Here is a 17,642-nt window from a genome sequence, read left to right on the forward strand (position 1 = left end):
GTGTGGTATTACTCGCTGTGGTTTTAATTGGCCATCTTCTGATTATTATTATTATTATTATTTTTGAGATGGAGTCTTGCTCTGTCGCCCAGGCTGGAGTGCAGTGGCACGATCTCTGCTCACTGCAAGCTCCGCCTCCCGGGTTCACGCCATTCTCCTGCCTCAGCCTCCTGAGTAGCTGGGACTACAGGCGCCCGCCACCACGCCCGGCGAATTTTTTGCATTTTTAGCAGAGACGAGGTTTCACCGTGTTAGCCAGGATGGTCTCGATCTCCTGATCTCGTGATCCGCCCGCCTCGGCCTCCCAAAGTGCTGGGATTACAGGCGTGAGCCACCGCGCCCGGCCTCATCTTCTGATTATTAATGAATTAAAGCACCATTTCAATAAACAGATATTTATTGGCCATTTAGATTTCTCGTGTGTTTGTGAAATACCTTTCCATTTACCCATTCTTTAATTGGGTTCCTTTTCTTCTTGATTTGTAGTAGTTCCTCGCGTATTTTAGTAGTTTTATTTGGGGCAAAGATCTCCTCCCCCGGGCGGCCTCTGCCCTCCGGCGCTGGGAAGTCAGAGCGGCGAGGCAGCCTCTCCCGGGGCGCTCGGGCTCCTCCGGCTCTGCCCGGATGTCGTTATTACGGCCGTTTGCAGCCTCCGTGCCAGGGCCGGGGGTGCGGTTCGGGACACGGGATCCTAGGTCGGGTCCTGCCCCGCCCAAGTGGCGCCGGCGTCTGTGTTGTCTGCGGTCTCCAGGGCAGCGCCGGGGCGCGCGGGGGCCCGGGCGGCGGCGGCGGCGGCGCGAGAGGATGCGGGGCCGCCCGGGTCGCGGCCGCGGAGGAGCGCCGGGCAGGTGACGGGCGGTGGCCTCCCGGATCCGGGGTGGGCGGCGCGCCCGGGGAGGGAAACGGGAAGGGCTGACTGGGGATGGGTACGGCAGGAAACCACCCGAGCAAGCTGGGGAGGAGCCGGCGCGGGAGCCTTCGGGACGGAGTGGGGAGCGACAAGAGGGCGAGGCCGCGCCAAGGGGCTGGGGGTCCGCGATCCGAGGCTTCGGCGCCCGGGCACCCAGAGCAGCCCTGTTCCCGGTCAATTAGGACCGGTCCCGGGCACCAGGCCCTCCGACTTGTCACTTCCTTGACCTCCAAACGCCCCTTGTGACGGGCCTTGTTCCTCAGGAACAAGCAAAGGTAGAAAACAAACCGAACGCCTCTAGTGGGCAGCTTCCGGCCTGTTTCAAACCAGGGTTCGTTCCTTTTTCTTTCAGGATTCGTTCAATTTCTTTACGATTCATCTTGGTGAGCCCAAGCAGGGCTCCTTTTCCCCTCCAGGAGAAAGTTCGTTTGCCCCATGCTAGTGGACTAGACCCACTGCAGGGATCCCTGGGGAGCTGGCCGCTTCTTAGTCCCTAGGTGCCATCGGATCTATCCCTGTCTTGTTTATTCAGGAGACTGATCACCTCCCTTGGTCAGAAATTTCAGCGGCACAACCTTTTTTTTTTTCCACTGGACGGGAGGAGGGAGCCACATTCATGAAATTTAAACGCCCACTTTCTAACTTATTCAAGCTGTCAGCTGTTCCTTCTTCAACCCCATGTTTTCGTAAGATCAGGCCTCCACAGAAAACCCAGCTTTTGTGGCGTTTGGCTTTGCTCTTTGCATACTTTAGCAAACTTCAGGAATCTGCTAACATCAACGGAATTATCTTCTGTGGCTACTGTTTTATTATTTATTCATTCCAAGAAAGCTTAGCCTATTTCATTTAAGAAGAGAAGTTCAAGGAACTGAATTATTTTAAGAGTAATTCTAAGTTGCACTATAACGCTTAAGTTTGCTCTTCAGGATCTCAAATTCAGTGACCTTAGCTCTTCCAGTAAAACCGGTGTTAAACAAGCTCTTTTAGTTAAAATGTGTTAGTATTTCATAGATTTGCTGCTTTCTTGGCACATCCTTAAAAAGCAACAATTAAAATAATAAGGCAGAATGCAATATGTATTTTAAAAATAAGAGACAAAATAATACAACAAACCAGTCTGTAAAATTAGAGAATAATATGTTAGTCTACCAACAGGGCGGACTTCGAGTTCAATAGAAAACTCACTTCGTGTGTATTTACATATGAACGTTCCCTTTTGCCTGTTGTTTGTTAAGGTGCTTTCCTCCAAGGATTTGATGATGCTCCTTGCAAACATTAGCAACAAGGTCAACATTATAAGCAGTCCTAGTAATAAGGTTGTGTCATTTAATTAAAGTTAAGATTTGCCAAAAGAACAAGAGCAAGCCATTAAGACAATTTTACAGTAATTTCTAATGGTAAAGGTTTCTGTTACCTGACTCACAGAAAAAAAAAAAAAAAATGGGTATAAAGGCAGTGAGATAGAAAATAGACCAAAATAGAAATGCTAGGTAGAGATGAAAGGAAGCACAATCCAAAAACATCATGTCCGTTCGGTCCTACATGAACTCAAAGCAGCCTTTCCATGGCTCTTTATAATGACCCTTAGAGACAGTGAAGGTTCACTTGAATCACACTCATAAGTGAGTTGGAAGGGACTCCAGCTAACTCCTAGCTGTAATTCAGGCCAATCTCCCACCCACTCAACTTTCCCCAGGATAGCATCCGGTTCAGTAATGTAGACCTCTAGGCTCTGCTTTGAATCGCTCAGTGGCAGAATTCACAAGGCCACTAAATCTTTTGTTGAACAGTTTTATTTATTTTTTCTGATAGAGTCTTGCTCTGTTACCCAGGCTGGAGTGCAGTGGCACACTCTCGGCTCACTGCAGCCTCTGCCTGCCCGGCTCGAGTGACCCTCCCACCGCAGTCTCCTGAGTAGCTGGGACTGCAGGCCCATCCCACCATGCCCATTAATTTTTTGTATTTTTGTATTTTTTTTTTTTTTGTAGAGATGGGGTTTTGCCATGTTGCCCGGGCTGGTCTTGAACTCCTGGACTTAAGCGATCTGCCCACCTCGGCCTCCCAAAGTGCTGGTATTACAGGTGTGATTATTGAACAGTTTTAATTGTTATTATGGGTTTTAAAAAATACTGGATGAGGTTGATCTCCATTTATGTCCACCTAAATTATATGTTCCTATCTAGTCACAACCTGGCTATCAGAAAGTCTTTTCCAAATGATGTTGCCAGCCCAAATAGGTCTAGGAACAAAACAGCTTCCCCATTTATAGTTCCAACTATGGAAAGCTACACTCTTCTTTCTTCTTACTTTACTTTCCAAAATGTAGCCCCTGAACCTGTTTTACTCTATCCATGAATAACTACGGACCATATTTATATTGCCCGTAGTTATTTGGGCATTTGAAATAAGGCTATCAAAGTACTGTCCATAATTAACCATTTGTCTTAGTCCAGGCTTGTCTGTAACAAACCCTTGGAAGCTAGAAATAGGAATCCACTTCCAAGCAGCCATTTATTTCATCAATAAAACTGCATTCGATTACTCAGGCTGCTTATGAGCGCTACATCAGATGTGTTTCTGCAGAGAGAAAAACAATTGTTTTTCTAATAGACCTTTCTTATACACACAATAGGGTGCATACAAAAGCCTGCATATAATCTAACAAGGTTCTCTTACTCATTTAAATATTTGATTAACGTTGACATTATTGAGATTTTAGTAGTCGCAGAGTAACATAAATATAATTTTTTTCAGGTAATGCCTTTGTGAACCACAACTTTAAATATCAGCCAACTGCTCCTATCAACAAGAGTATCCCCTGTTAATATTTTTGCATTTTTCAAGATGAGTAAAAGTAAACTAATTCCCAAGCTCTCTATTCAATCTCCTGTCCGTCATACCAACTTAAATGTCCAGTCCACACACCCACCTTTGAAGAAAGAAGACTTACATCGGATTTCAAAAGACTCTTTGGAATCTGATTCAGAAAGCCTCACTCAAGAGATTATGTGCCATTCTGAGTTTGATGATCGAATCCGGGACAACGGTTTGGAGCCCGACAGCTTAGACGAGGAGGAAAGCCCTCGACGGGGAAGCCTGCATGAGACGGAAGAGGAAGCAAGTGGAAAAGCAGCTCAGATGGCTTGCGAGCAAAACCACCATACCTGGGACCAGGGCGCCAAAAACAGGTAAGGAATTGGCTTGTGTAAGAAAATAATGGGTTCTAAAATTATTAGTAAATAATTACTGGTGTCATTCCAAATCAGAGTAAGGGCAAGTTGCCCTAATGAGCGCCGTGTGTGAGACAGGTCTCCAAGCAGCCAAGGATAGCTAGGCACCATGTTTTTTCCATATTCAGATTTTTTTTAATTAAAAAGTGCAATGGGTATTAATAAGGGCATTTGCATTTCTCATACCATTTGTTTCCTGTCCATATTCCAAGCGTCTCCACACTAGAACCTCACCTAGGAGAAATTCTAGAAAGCTGGGTATGGAAAAGGATGTGGAGTCAGGTGGACTTGATTTGGTCCAGGCATTACTGTTTAGTGTATAATCTGGAATAAATTACTTAACTCTTTTTTTATTTTTTAAAAAATTTTATATAGTATTAAATATTTACAATAGAGATGGGATCTCACTATGTTGGTCAGGTAGGTCTTGAACTCCTAGCCTCAAGCAATCCTTCCACTTCAGCCTCCCAAAGTGCTGTGGTTACAGGCATGAGCCACCATGCCTGACCTACTTAATTCTTTTTTTGGCTCACTTTTTCAGGTCTGTCAAATAACCTGACTCGCCTATCTCACAGGATTGCTATGAATGTCAATAAAGTACAAATAATTGGGGGTAGAATCTTACTTGGCCCATTCAAAGGTAGTAGAGGTCTACCTCTCAGGGCTTGTATGATCATATAAAGATTTAATCTAATAACCAGAATTTAAGGGATTTAACCTTGGGCTATGAGCTACCAAAAAAAAGTAAGGGAATATAAAATAATGTGTGATATCACTCTGTTACAATTGAGGCACTGAGGATATGATAGAGTACAGAAGAAGGTAAAAGCTATTGATTTGGAGGAGGTTTTAGTGTGATGGTGAAGTGCATGGTGTCTGAAGCAGACCATTTGGGTTCAAATAGTGGCTCTGCCACTTACTAGCTGTATAACCTTGGCCAAGTCCAATTATGTTTCTGTGCCTCAGTGTCTTCATCAGTAAAAATGGGATAATAATAATAGTTAACCAGTTATTATGAGGCTAAAATAAATACATATAAATTGTTTAGAATAGTGACTGGCTCCTTATAAATTATATTGTGTTAGATTTTGTGTGTGTGTGGGACGGGGGAGGAGTCTTGCTCTGTCATCAGGCTGGAGTGCAGTGGCACAATCTCAGCTCACTGCAACCTCCACTTCCCGGGTTCAAGCGATTCTCCTGCCTCAGCCTCCTGAGTAGCTGGGACTACAGGCGTGTGCCACCATGCCCAGCTAATTTTTGTATTTTTAGTAGAGACGGAGTTTCACCATGTTGGCCAGGATGATCTCGATCTCTTGATTGTATGATCCGCCCACCTCGGACTCCCAAAGTGCTGGGATTACAGGCGTGAGCCACTGTGCCCAGCCGATTTTTTTTTTTTAATTCAGGCTGAAATATATTAAGGAAAGTTTATTGGAAGGCCTAGAACTGGGACAGGGTCTTGAAAACAAGCTAAGATCTGGATAATAGAACAGAATGGGAGTGACATGTTTGTGGCACATTAGGGAGCCCAGCTGGATTGTGGAGGATTTGTTTTGAGTGTAGGGAAAATAGACTGAGTAGGGGTCTGATTATAAGGGGGCCTTAAAAATGTGCTTATAGTATTGGAAGATAAATTTTCAGGTCTTGAAGTGTAACCATCCTACCACAGATGAGGATATTGAGTCTTACAGAACTCAAATGACTTGTCCTTGGGATACAGTCACTGCAAGGGCTCGTGTGGGAGCGAGAAGTAGAGCCCAGTCCTGAGTCTTTTCTTTCTTTCTTATCTTTCTTCTTCCTTCCTTTCGTCTTCCCCTCCCTTTTCTTCGCTGGGGATATCTAGTTGAATCAATCTCATAAGTGTCTTAGTGATATGTCACCGTAAAAGTGGTAAGAGTTGTCACCAAGGTGCTAGAGGTGGAAGAGGCGTGCAGGACAGCCTCAGAGAGACAGACACCCTTGATTGGACTAGGCTGGGAAAGCCAGGCAGAGAGAATACAGGTTCTTGGGGAGGGCAGTGAGATGCAGCAGCATTTAAGGAAGATTATTATGCAAGCTAGCGCATTTTGAATTAGAGACTAAACACTCAATGGGCAAAGAGACTGCTGGATGGATATGACAGTAACAATGACATCACTTTTTAAAAGCCTGTCTTAGTTTCACTCAGTTCTCCATCACAATCCTGCAGGGAAGTTGCTGCTTTTCCTATTTTACAGATAAAGAAAATGAGGCTAACAGAGATGAAGAAACTTGTCTAAGGTTATAGTGCTTGGAGGATGTCCTCGTTTTGTTACTGATGCTGTTTTTTTTTAATCATGCAAAAATTCTAACCTATAGAAAATTACAGAGAAAAGACAGTATAACCCTTACTGCCATATTTGTTTCAGACATATTTTTAAAATTGTAAAAATACAGATGAAGTTTCCACGTACTCCTTCTCAAACTCATTCCCCTTTCTTCCCCCTCAGAGGTAATCAATACATACTCTTACATGAGTGTGCATCCTTCTCACCAATCTTCCATTCATTTATTTCATAGGTAATCTATAATTAGAGGATAAATATGTATCTATATATGGATGCATGATGCCCATTTTGTTCAGTCAACATTATGTTTTTGGGATTTGACAATTATGCTTTTGAACTAAGACCATGGTCTTGGTTGAATATTGGTGAATATTTAGTTTTTTTCCAGTTATCGTTACTTCAGACAGTGCTCTGTGCATGTCCTCGTATGCCTCCTTGGGTACGCATGCAAGAGTTTCCTTAGGGTATAAATCCCCAGGAGTGGAACTGTGGTTCATGGGTGACTGGACATCTGCAACTTTACTCACAAGTGCCTGCAAGTTACCAGTCCTCAGAATTATTGTCTTTTTAACTTTTGCCACTCTGATGGGTTATAAAATCCTGTCCTATTACAGATTTAAATTACTTTTCTCTGATAACTTGTGAGCTTGAGAATCTTTTTACATGGTTTTAACCAAATGAGATTGATTTAGACATCCTCTTTGGCAACTGGTTATTTTCATTTAACAAAACACCTATGTGTATCTTGGGTATCTTTCTGTAGAGTTGGCTTTCCGTATCCATGGCTTTCGCATCTGTGGATCCAACCAACCACAGATCAAAAATATTTGGAGAATAAATGGATGGTTCAATCTGTACTAAACATGCACAGAGACTTTTTTCTTGGCTTTATTCCAGAACAATATAACAACTATTTACATAGTATTTACATTGTATTAGGTATTATAAATAGTCTACAGATAATTTAAAATATATAGGAGGACATGCACAGGCTATATACAAATATTACCCCAATTTATAAAAGGGACTTTCCCATCCCTGGATTTTGGTATTGGCAGGGAGTCCTGGAAACACTCCCTCACAGGTAACTGAGCGATGATTATATTTATATGTTCATAGTACATATGTACAAGGTACATAGTATTCTAATATCTGGAGGTGCCATTATATATTTATTCAGTCACCCAAGGGTGGACTTTGGGATGTTCCCAGTTTGTTTGTTTGTTTGTTTTGGAGACAGAGTCTTGCTCTGTTGCCCAGGCTAGAGTGAAGTGGCACGATCTTGGCTCACTGCAACCTGCGCCTCCCAGGTTCAAACGATTCTCACGCTTCAGCCTCCCGAGTAGCATGCGCCACAACGCCCGGCTAACTTTTTCTACTTTTAGTAGAGATGGGGTCTTACCACATTGCCCAGGCTGTCCTTGAACTCCTGAGCTCAGGAAATCTGTGTACCTTGGCCTCCCAAAGTGCTAGGATTACAGGCGCAAACCACCACCCCCGGCCCCAGTTTTTTTTTTTCCAACAAAACTTTAACTGAAATTATATATACATAAATGAAAGAATTGACAGGGTTTGGTGACAGATTAGATATGAGGATTGAAGGAACAAGAGAAGCCAAAGATTAGGGTTCCTATAACAACAGCTAGCATTTATAGAATGCTTATCATGAGCCCATTTCTGTGCTAAACACTTTACATGTATTAACTCATTTAATCTTTATTGCAACCCTGGTAGATACTATCATGATCCCATTTTGAAGGTTGCAAATGAAGCTTTAAAAGTTTATATTATACCCATTCATTGCATCTAGTGAGTGGTGGAGCAGAAAACTCACGCAGTCTGACTCCATGGCTCCAAACCCTGTTTTTATCCTGGTTCTAAGAGATTTATAGTCTCCTAGGTAATAAATGGGAGTAGTTTTAGTTATAGAAATGGGGCCACTGGAAAGCAAAAATCTCTTGCAATGGATAGGTATTTTTGTCTGCATTTTTAAGATGAAGAAACCAAGGTAAGGATCCATTAAGTGACCTCATTTCCCCAATTGTTGGGTTTTTTTCTCCTTTTGTCCAGTGCTCAGGGACCTGACTTTAATGCTTGTTCTTACCAAAGGACAGTTTAAATACAATCTAATATATTTCAAAATAAAGAATAATGCTTACAAAAATCAAAATTATGGTTAGATTCTTGGTTTTCTCATTCAGAGATCCTCAAATAATGCTGTTTTCCTCAGATTGATTTGCCTTGGACATTTTTAATGATGAACTGTAAACCCTAGGGTTAGAATAGGTTATAGCCCTAGTCATTGTTTGGCTATATAGTGCTTCATACACTGAAATTAGGATAACCAGTTCTCCAGTAAAAAGGAAAACAGAACTGAAGCATTTGGGCAAATAATACCTCGAAAATATTATTCAGGTGAGCGTTTCATTACTGGTCCCTTTCCCTGCCTCATGTTAGTCTTCGAAGCCTCTGCTAGGCACACTCTTGCTTGGATCTGAGTAGTTTATGAGCCATGAAATAGACAAGGAAATTGATCTCAGACTCTCAATATGAAATTCAAGTAGGCTTTTATTTCTGTAAAGTAGATGGCATTCTGGGAATTGTAGTTCAAAAAAAAAACTGTCAAAGCTTGCCTTAAAACCAAGGAAAATTTCTTTCTTCTTGCTTTTATAATCAATAATTTTAAAAGCTGCCTGACAAATCACTTGAGTCCTAAACTTGTGTTTTGATGTTACTAGAACCTCCTCAAATCAATTATTCCCTTGTATCTGACCAAAGTCAAGCCATAGTTCAATGTATATGGATGAGAGAAAACCTTTTACTTAATGGAATTTGGAGCAGCATTGACTGTAGTGAATAAATGAAGAGTGGAGAGGGGATCTTCACGTGATAATCCTTAAACCCCACTCCAGAACTGGCCTTACGACACTCAGCACTCACGAAGAAAGAGATCTGTGTAATTCCTAGAGCATTAGAAACAACCTCTTCAGTCCTGGGGACTTCTGAAACCTTGTATATTAAAAAAAAAAAAATCAGAGAGCAGCCATACAGTACTTTATGTGTGTTTAATAAGGTCTTGTTAACAGGAATATTTATATAATTAGCTACCATTTGTAAAACTTTTTGCTTTATATATACAGTCTCATTTATCCTTACAAGAGCCTCTTGGATAGGCATTATTATCCCCATTTTGCAGATAAGGGACTGCAGATGTGAGAGCTGTATAGGTATACGTAATTACTAGATAGTAGAGCCGGAAATTAAATTGACCTCTCTCCAAACGCCAAGGCCTGAGCCACTAATTACAAGTATTTAGATAGGTAATCAAGGATTGAGCTGATAAAGGATTCTATTTCACCATCTAGTAAAAATTAAAACTATGACAATTTCAATATAGATTAAACTGAGGCCAGAGTAAATATGCATGTAAAATGATAAACTTTAGGAAAGTAATAAATATTTTTAGAGGATACTGTGACCTCAGAGTAGATAGACATGAATTATATTTTCCTTTGGGCTGGGAGGTCATAGTAGCCATTATTCTTCAGCACTTGTCCTGGGAAACAAATGTTTTCATGCAGTGAGGTCTGCAGTGCTTTCCTGTCTGATCACCTCGGACCATAGCCTCCACAAAAGGGCCCATATTCTGCCTAAGAAACCACCTTGTATTATAAATTAATAGGAGAGAGATAGGCACATGAGGAATTACTAGTTAAATTGAGTATCCAGAATTGTCTGAAAGTTAAAAAAAGCGACTCGTAATAATCTGCATTTTTTTTTTTTTTTTTTTTTTTTGAGATGGAGTCTCGCATTGTCGCCCAGGCTGGAGTGCAGTGGGGCGATCTTGGCTCACTGCAACCTCCGCCTCCTGGGTTCAGGCGATTCTCCTGCCTCAGCCTCCTAACTGGGACTACAGGCGCGTGCCACCACACCTGGCTAATTTTTTGTATTTTTAGTAGAGACAGGGTTTGACTGTGTTATCCAGGATGGTCTTGATCTTCTGACCTCGTGATCTGCCCACCTCGGCCTCCCAAAGTGCTGGGATTACAGGCGTGAGCCACCGCGCCTGGCCAATAATCTGCATTTTTATTTTTGTATATAATTGTTTCTTTCAGATGCATTCATGTGTGTTGTTTCTGATTAATAATACGAGAGTCAGGTGAAGTATTGAATGATGACTTCTAGGGCTTGAAGAGTGGCACTGTATAACCAAAAGAGACCACAGGTAGAGAAAGACTTAGGGAAGACCAAAACTCAGGATTTTCATTTCCCCCAAATTTCCCAGGCTGTTTTGTAGAATGCATCTGGAATATTTAGGCTGAGACTAGACTACTGTCTCTCCATAGGTGGTGTAGATATTTTTTTCGTACTGGTTAGGAGATTAAAGAAGCATCTGAAGTTAGGTCTAATATGCCAGGACTATTGAGAACATTCTAGGAGCTTTCAGGAGTCAACTTTCATTCCCATTGCTTTCTAGCAACATTCATCCATGTTGTTTTCTGTTGCCTTTTATTAGATTTTCAATTTAAGGCCATTGTTTTGCCAACCTCTTCCAATACATTACACCACCTGCCATGTTCTAGAGGTTTTCATGCAGTATTCTGGGAGTAGCTACTAGCATTTATTTATTTATTTCTGATCACATGGGAATAGTTATATCAGAGGAGTGACTTTTTGTTGCAGGTATTAGTCATTTCTGTTTTCTGTTCATTCATTTACTCACAAACTATGCTTTAGTTAAACCCCGACACACTCCTCAGAGCAGGCATGGTGCCATCGTAACAGATGAGCAGTCATAGAGGGAAGTAAAGGGTGTGCATGGGCATGAATTGTAGCTATTAAAGGCTGAGTCCCCGCCAGAAATGCTAACGCCTTGGTGACTCCTGAGGCTTGTTGCCCCCGGAGACAACCACTAGTTCCTTTCTAGGTTATTTCAAAACTGGGATGCATTATTGTGTTAAAATAAGTACATACATAGTGAGTTCAAAACCTCATAAACTGTGATTTATTTAAATTTAAATGACCTACAACGCTGTGAGTTTATCAAGAGGATCAAGAAGATTGTAACGAAATTACTAAAGGGATGCTTTAATTCATGAACTTTGCCTCTTCATTTATTTCTACTCCCTGACAAGTTTGAAAATATAGAAAACTTTAATATAATTTTTTAACATATGGAATTAAAAATAAATGATTTTCCCAACACTTCCATATATTGCTAGGTTTTGCCTGATAGGCCCAATCCAACTAATAAAGTAATGGATTATTAGAGCTGTTAGGGCTCTCAAAGGTCAGCCCATTCCCTTTATTTATTGTACAGAGGGGGAACCCAAGACCTAGAGTGGTGGAAAGACTTGCCCAAGCTCACATGGCTGGTTAGTGCTTGGACTAGAACCCAGGTGTCAAGACCACTCCATTGCCTCCTTATGATATCACAGCTGCCTTGCAATTTTAATGCTGCTAAATCTGGCATTTAAAATATAAGAAACTTGGCCAGGCGTGGTGGCTTACGTTTATAATCCCAGCACTTTGGGAGGCTGAGGCGGGCGGATCATTTGAGGTCAGGAGTTCGAGACCAGCCTGGCCAACATAGTGAAACCCCATCTCCACTAAAAATACAAAAATTAGCCGGGCATGTAATCCCAGCTATTCAGGAGGCTTAGGCACAGGAATCGCTTGAACCCAGGAGGCGGAAGTTGCAGTGAGCCAAGATCACGCCATTGCACTCTAGCCTGGGGACAGAGCAAGACTCTATCTCAAAAAACAAAACAAAAACAAAAACAAAAAGCCACATAAAAGAAGAAGAAGAAGAAACTCTACCTAAAGAAAGTGTAAGCACATGCACATTTTATAAATCTAGGTCTCTGTCTCTTAGCTATTATTTTGGAGAATGAAAAAAACACTCGAGCCTTCCTTGGAAAATGTCTGGCATTAGCACTGTAAGCTGTCATTGAATGAGAGGAATTATGTTTCTAAATACTGTATCATACAGCATTTCCCTTGTGAAGATGCAGCCTTGCTTTCACATGACATAATCTTAATAGAAGTGAGGTACTAGAATTTTACATTGCAATTACAAACATGTCTTCTTTAGACATTTTTCATTTAACTCACAGATTGTTCTTGAATCAAGACTGGTACTATTAGGAACCCAGGAGAAATATCTGGTATTTTGCAGTCACAAGTCTGTTATCAAAGAAAAAAAAAAGGACTTTGGTTGGAATTATCCAAATTATGTATTTTTATAAATAAAATTTACTAAATAACAATCCAGCCTCTTTAGTGTGTTCCTATAGACAGTCTTTGACCTTCATTTCATTAAAGCATCCTTTTTTCTATTAAAATGCTTAAATTTTTAGCAAAATAAATGCCTGCATTAAATAAAATTTTCTGGATTGCAAATAACCTTCACAAAGCATTTCAGCATATTTATGGAACTGTTTTATTTCATATTTACAGAAGCGAATTTTTAATCTTTTGGATTTATTTCATTTTATTTACTTAAAAGCTATTGATAAGAAGATTAAGGTGAGCATAGAATTCAGAAATCCTTGGAAACAATGATCAGTTTTATAGTTCCTTAAAGAAGCATTAAAAACTTTACACTTAAACAAAAATTGAATTTGCTGTTCATATGCATAAAAGATTTAATGGCATATAAATTGGGAATAATTATTCTGTTTAAAAGGATTAAATTAAACCTAAATCAATAATAACATGTGCAGTTTCAATTTAACTGCCTACTTAAAATTAAGTGACAAATAAATAACAGCTAAATGATTAATAGCAATGCTTTTATTCACCTCCTCAAAAGGCAAAATGGCCAGTTATTGAATATTTTATTGTGAGTGCAAAGGATGTTAATTGTACTAGAAACATGCTCTAATTTTAGTAATTTTTTGATTGAATACAATATTGAATATGAAGCTCTTCATTAAATGGAGACTTTATTTTATTTGGTTTGAAGTTATCACAGTAAGTACTCAAATATGGTCCATTAAAGCCAGCAAATATCATGGCATATGCATGTGAAACCGTCCCCCACTCCCTTCCTCTCTGCCTCCGTTTCTAACCTAGGCATCTGAAGAGCAGACCCTGCATCTGCTGTCTGAACAGTGACAAAAGAGTTGTGTACTCATTTTCTGTGTAACCTTTCTATCAAATGGGGAGGAAAAGAGGTGCATGTTTTGTGTGCAGATGATGACTAATGAAAGGGCACTTCACACTCATTTTGTCCCAGTGTGTTGACCTGGACCACAAAACACAATGGAGCTTCCAAGCACACAAGCTCAGTACAATGGGGTTCTTCAGTATCATGTTCTATTTTGACCATTAGATTTGTTTCTGTGAAGTATTACAGCTTTCCAGGCTCATGATTTTGCAAAACATAACCTCCTATTTGTCTCTACATATGGTTTCCATCCAGAAAGGGGAGAAAGGGGATGTTTTAAGATAGTCTTTTCAGGTGTAGATGGTGCAACATAATTCAAACTCTTATAAGAGCCACGTCTTCAGGCTCTACCCTTATACATACACATTCTTAGAGTTTCTCTGATTCAAAAACATTTTTCTCAGCCAGAGCAACTCATTTACTCTGGCGTGTTTCTAAACCCTTTGTATTTTCTAGGTTCCACTCAAAACATCAATCTTTTCTTTAGTGGGTGATATTGGTTCTACAGCCATTTAAGAATGGAAATTTGGCTTGAACCCAGGCGGCTGAGGTTGCAGTGAGCTGAGATCGCACAACTGCACTCCAGCCTGGGCGACAGAGTAAGACTCTGTCTCACAAAAAAAAAAAAAAAAAAAAAAAAAAAAGGAGGAAATTTGCTGAGGCTAGAAATTACAGCTTTTTCAGAAGGTCTAAAATAATTTAATTCTTGGAGTTTTACCTTATTCATCATCTTTCAGCAATTGTTAAAATGTTTCATTATGTGAAAGTACTTAGGTTTTTTAATCCCATTCCCTAAATTGTGGTTTGGCCATTCTCCACCGTACCTAAGTCGTGATTAAAAACTGGATTTTTAAAGATGGGTGTTAATTCTTTCAGGCCATTAGGGAACCACTTAGTGTATCACAAGACAACTTTGTGCCCTGGAAATAAGTTAAGCCCTGGGGAGAGAAGAATCCCTTGAGATCCATCACCAGAAGGATAATACACAACAACGGTGTTATATCACGGGGACTGAATGTGACGCACAGCAAGCAAGGCTAGTGCTGGAGCTTCCTGACACGTGCTTCCACAGCTAGTCCTCATGGATCCCTTACTGTGTGCCAGGGACACAGTTCTATGCATTTAGATGGTTTTCTGTTTGTTTGTTTGTTTGTTTTTTGAGAGAGTCTCGCTCTGTTGCCCAGGCTGGAGTGCAATGGCATGATCTCGGCGCACTGCACCCTCTGCCTCCCGGGCTCAAGCGATTCTCCTACCTCAGCCTCCTGAGTAGCTGGGATTACAGGCACGTGCCACCACGCCTGGCTAATTTTTGCATTTTTAGTAGAGACAGGGTTTCACCATGTTGGCCATGCTGATCTCAAACTCCTGACCTCGTCGTAATCCACCCGCCTCAGCCTCCCAAAGTGCTGGGATTACAGGCGTGAGCCATCACACCTGGCTGAATTTAGATGTATTAATTCGCATAGTCCTCTCAATAACACTATTAGGTAGGTACTATTTTTTTTTTAACTTATTTATTTTTATTGAGACAGGGTGTCGCTGTGTTGCCCAAGCTGGAGTGCAGTGGCACAGTCATGGCTCACTGAAGGTTCGACCTCCTGGGCTAAGCCAACCTCCTGCCCCAGCCTCCTGAGTAGCTGAGACTACAGGCACATGCCACAGTACCTGGCTGATTGGTTTTGTTTTGTTTTTTGTAGAGACGGGGGGTTTCTCTGTGTTGCTCAGGCTGCTCTCAAACTCTTGGCCTCAAGTGATCCCCTTGCCTGGACCTCTCAAAATTCTGGGACTACAAGCATGAGCTACCACACCTGGCCAGTACTATTATTATCCCCATTTTATTGATGAGGAAACTGAAACACAGAAGTTAAATAACTTGCCCACATTCACATAATCTGGTGGCACCAGGAAATGAATGCAGGTAGTCTAGGACCTTTGTTCTTAGAGGCTCTGCTGTACCATTTCTCAGAACCAAAATAATCCATATTATCATACAGAGAAACAAAGCACCACAATATTACATATGATGGAAGGAGGTCTATAGTCATGACTGTAGAAACTATGCCCTTATCAGCTGATGCTGGTTAAATACCATGACCAGTATGAGTGCACCAGTTTTCTTAGCATAACTGCAGAGATGGAAACCAGGAAATCTGTTTCCTTAAACTGAAGACTACCTAATTTTTAAAAATAGTGGGCATTACTCAGTTACTGATTCTTTCATGAATCTATCATAGGATCATGGGACAGTGGAGTTGGAATGGACTTTGCCATATCATCTAACAATTGAATGTGGAAATAAGAGGCTAACATATTTTTGTGATAAGTCACATCCTCCTGTTTTAAATACCCATAACGTCCTGTATTTCTTTACACATCGAATTCATTAGTTGATTACTGTATTACAGTTGGTGCATAAAGCCTGTCCTCATTGAAGGATAAGATCCAGCAGGATAAGATGCTGCTGTGTCTTCTGTGCCTAAGATTCTGCCTGTATGTAGGGAGGTGCTCCATGCTTATCTGTTGACTGGCTGATCCATTCGCTGATTCACATAAGGCAGACACTGCAACCCACTTTCTTCACTGTCACCTATGGGAATAGCTGCAGGATACAATGCAACATGATGTGCAGGAGCCCGATCCAGAGCAGACTGCCCGGCTCTGTGACCTTGGGAGATGTACATAAGCCCTCTAAGCCTCAGTTTCCTCGTCTGTTAAATGGGGGTAATAATAGTACTTCCCTTAACATTGTTCCAAGGAAAAAAAACTGAAGACTCACAGCAAACATTCCCTAGATCATCAAACAGTAACACGTGCTCCCTTTCCACATCCCGCTCCTGAGTGAGTAGCAGAACAGTGATCCCCAGTGTTGTCACCTGTGAAAGGTGGCCAGCCCTGCTCTAAACAGTACAAAGTAGAGGATTACCTGTTCTAAGCTTTCCAAAAAGGACTTCATAGCCTCTGTAGATAATCCCTTCCAGAAACTCCTCACTTTGGCTGTCCAAATGTATTTACATCTTACTAAAATCTTTGCTAATTAACTGTCTGGTTTACTTTATTAAGCCCGAGCTGCTTCAAGAGTTTGCAACGTCCCTCGAGATCTGACCTTTGCTTACCCTTGAGCTGTGCTCCTCGACCTGCCCTCCTCTCACCCTCCGTTTTGTCCACACAGAATTTGTTCTATGAAAGCACCACATTGTCTCTGCCTCCACTTGTTTTTACATACTGTTCCCTCAGCCTGGCATAGACTTCCTGCCCTTCTCAGCCTTAGCTCTGAGCTACGCCGGCACTTCCTCCAGAAGGCTTTCCCTGACCTCCCAAGATAGGACTGGATGTCCCTCTGTGTCCCGATGGCCTGGTGCTCCTCATCAGAGCACACATCACTCCAAAGTGTCAATTACTGTTTCCCGGTCTGTATCCCCTACTAGGCTGTGCATCCACTGCTTCACCATCTACCACTATTCCTGTAGCTTCGTAAGGGCTCGATAAATAAATGCCTACTGAATCAATGAATGAGCAAATGAATTAAGAAAGTTAAATTCGAGGTGGAGCCAAGATGGCCGAATAGGAACAGCTCCGGTCTCCAGCTCCCAGCCCCAGCGACACAGAAGACGGGTGATTTCTGCATTTCTGCTTGAGGTACTGGTTTCATCTCACTAGGGAGTGCCTAACAGTGGGTGCAGGACAGTCGGTGAAGCGCACTGTGCGCGAGCCGAAGCAGGGCGAGGCATTGCCTCACTCGGGAAGCGCAAGGGGTCAGGGAGTTCCCTTTCCTAGTCAAAGAAAGGGGAAACAGACGGCACCTGGAATATCGGGTCAGTCCCACCCCAATACTGCGCTTTTCCAACGGGCCTGGAAAACGGCACACTAGGAGATTGTGTCCCGCACCTGGCTCGGAGGGTCCTGTGCCCACGGAGTCTCGCTGATTGCTAGCACAGCAGTCTGAGATCAAGCTGCAAGGCGGCAGCGAGGCTGGGGGAGGGGCGCCCGCCATTGCCCAGGCTTGCTTAGGTAAACAAAGCAGCCAG

General features: G+C 41.9%; 1 protein-coding gene across 18 annotated transcripts in view; it reads left to right on the forward strand.

Annotated features, from left to right (window-relative positions):
- The first annotated feature begins 768 nt into the window (after positions 1-768).
- JHY (junctional cadherin complex regulator) overlaps positions 769-17,642 on the forward strand; it is a 91,957-nt gene continuing 75,083 nt past the window's right edge. For 15 of the 18 annotated variants that reach the window (XR_009215658.1, XR_009215659.1, XR_009215660.1 and 12 more), the window contains exons 1-2: positions 769-848; positions 3,665-4,098. Coding sequence is in view for 14 of the 18 variants with exons in the window: in XM_032168137.2 (XP_032024028.1) it covers positions 3,755-4,098 (344 nt within the window). In the remaining 4 variants the exon portion in view is untranslated. Of the gene's footprint in view, positions 878-1,062; positions 1,242-3,664; positions 4,099-17,642 lie in introns of those variants that run through there. The other 3 variants (XM_058446716.1, XM_032168139.2, XM_058446715.1) reach the window with 3 other exon arrangements.

Source organism: Hylobates moloch, unplaced genomic scaffold (genome assembly GCF_009828535.3).
Source record: "Hylobates moloch isolate HMO894 unplaced genomic scaffold, HMol_V3 SCAFFOLD_11, whole genome shotgun sequence".
Lineage (NCBI taxonomy): Eukaryota > Metazoa > Chordata > Mammalia > Primates > Hylobatidae > Hylobates > Hylobates moloch.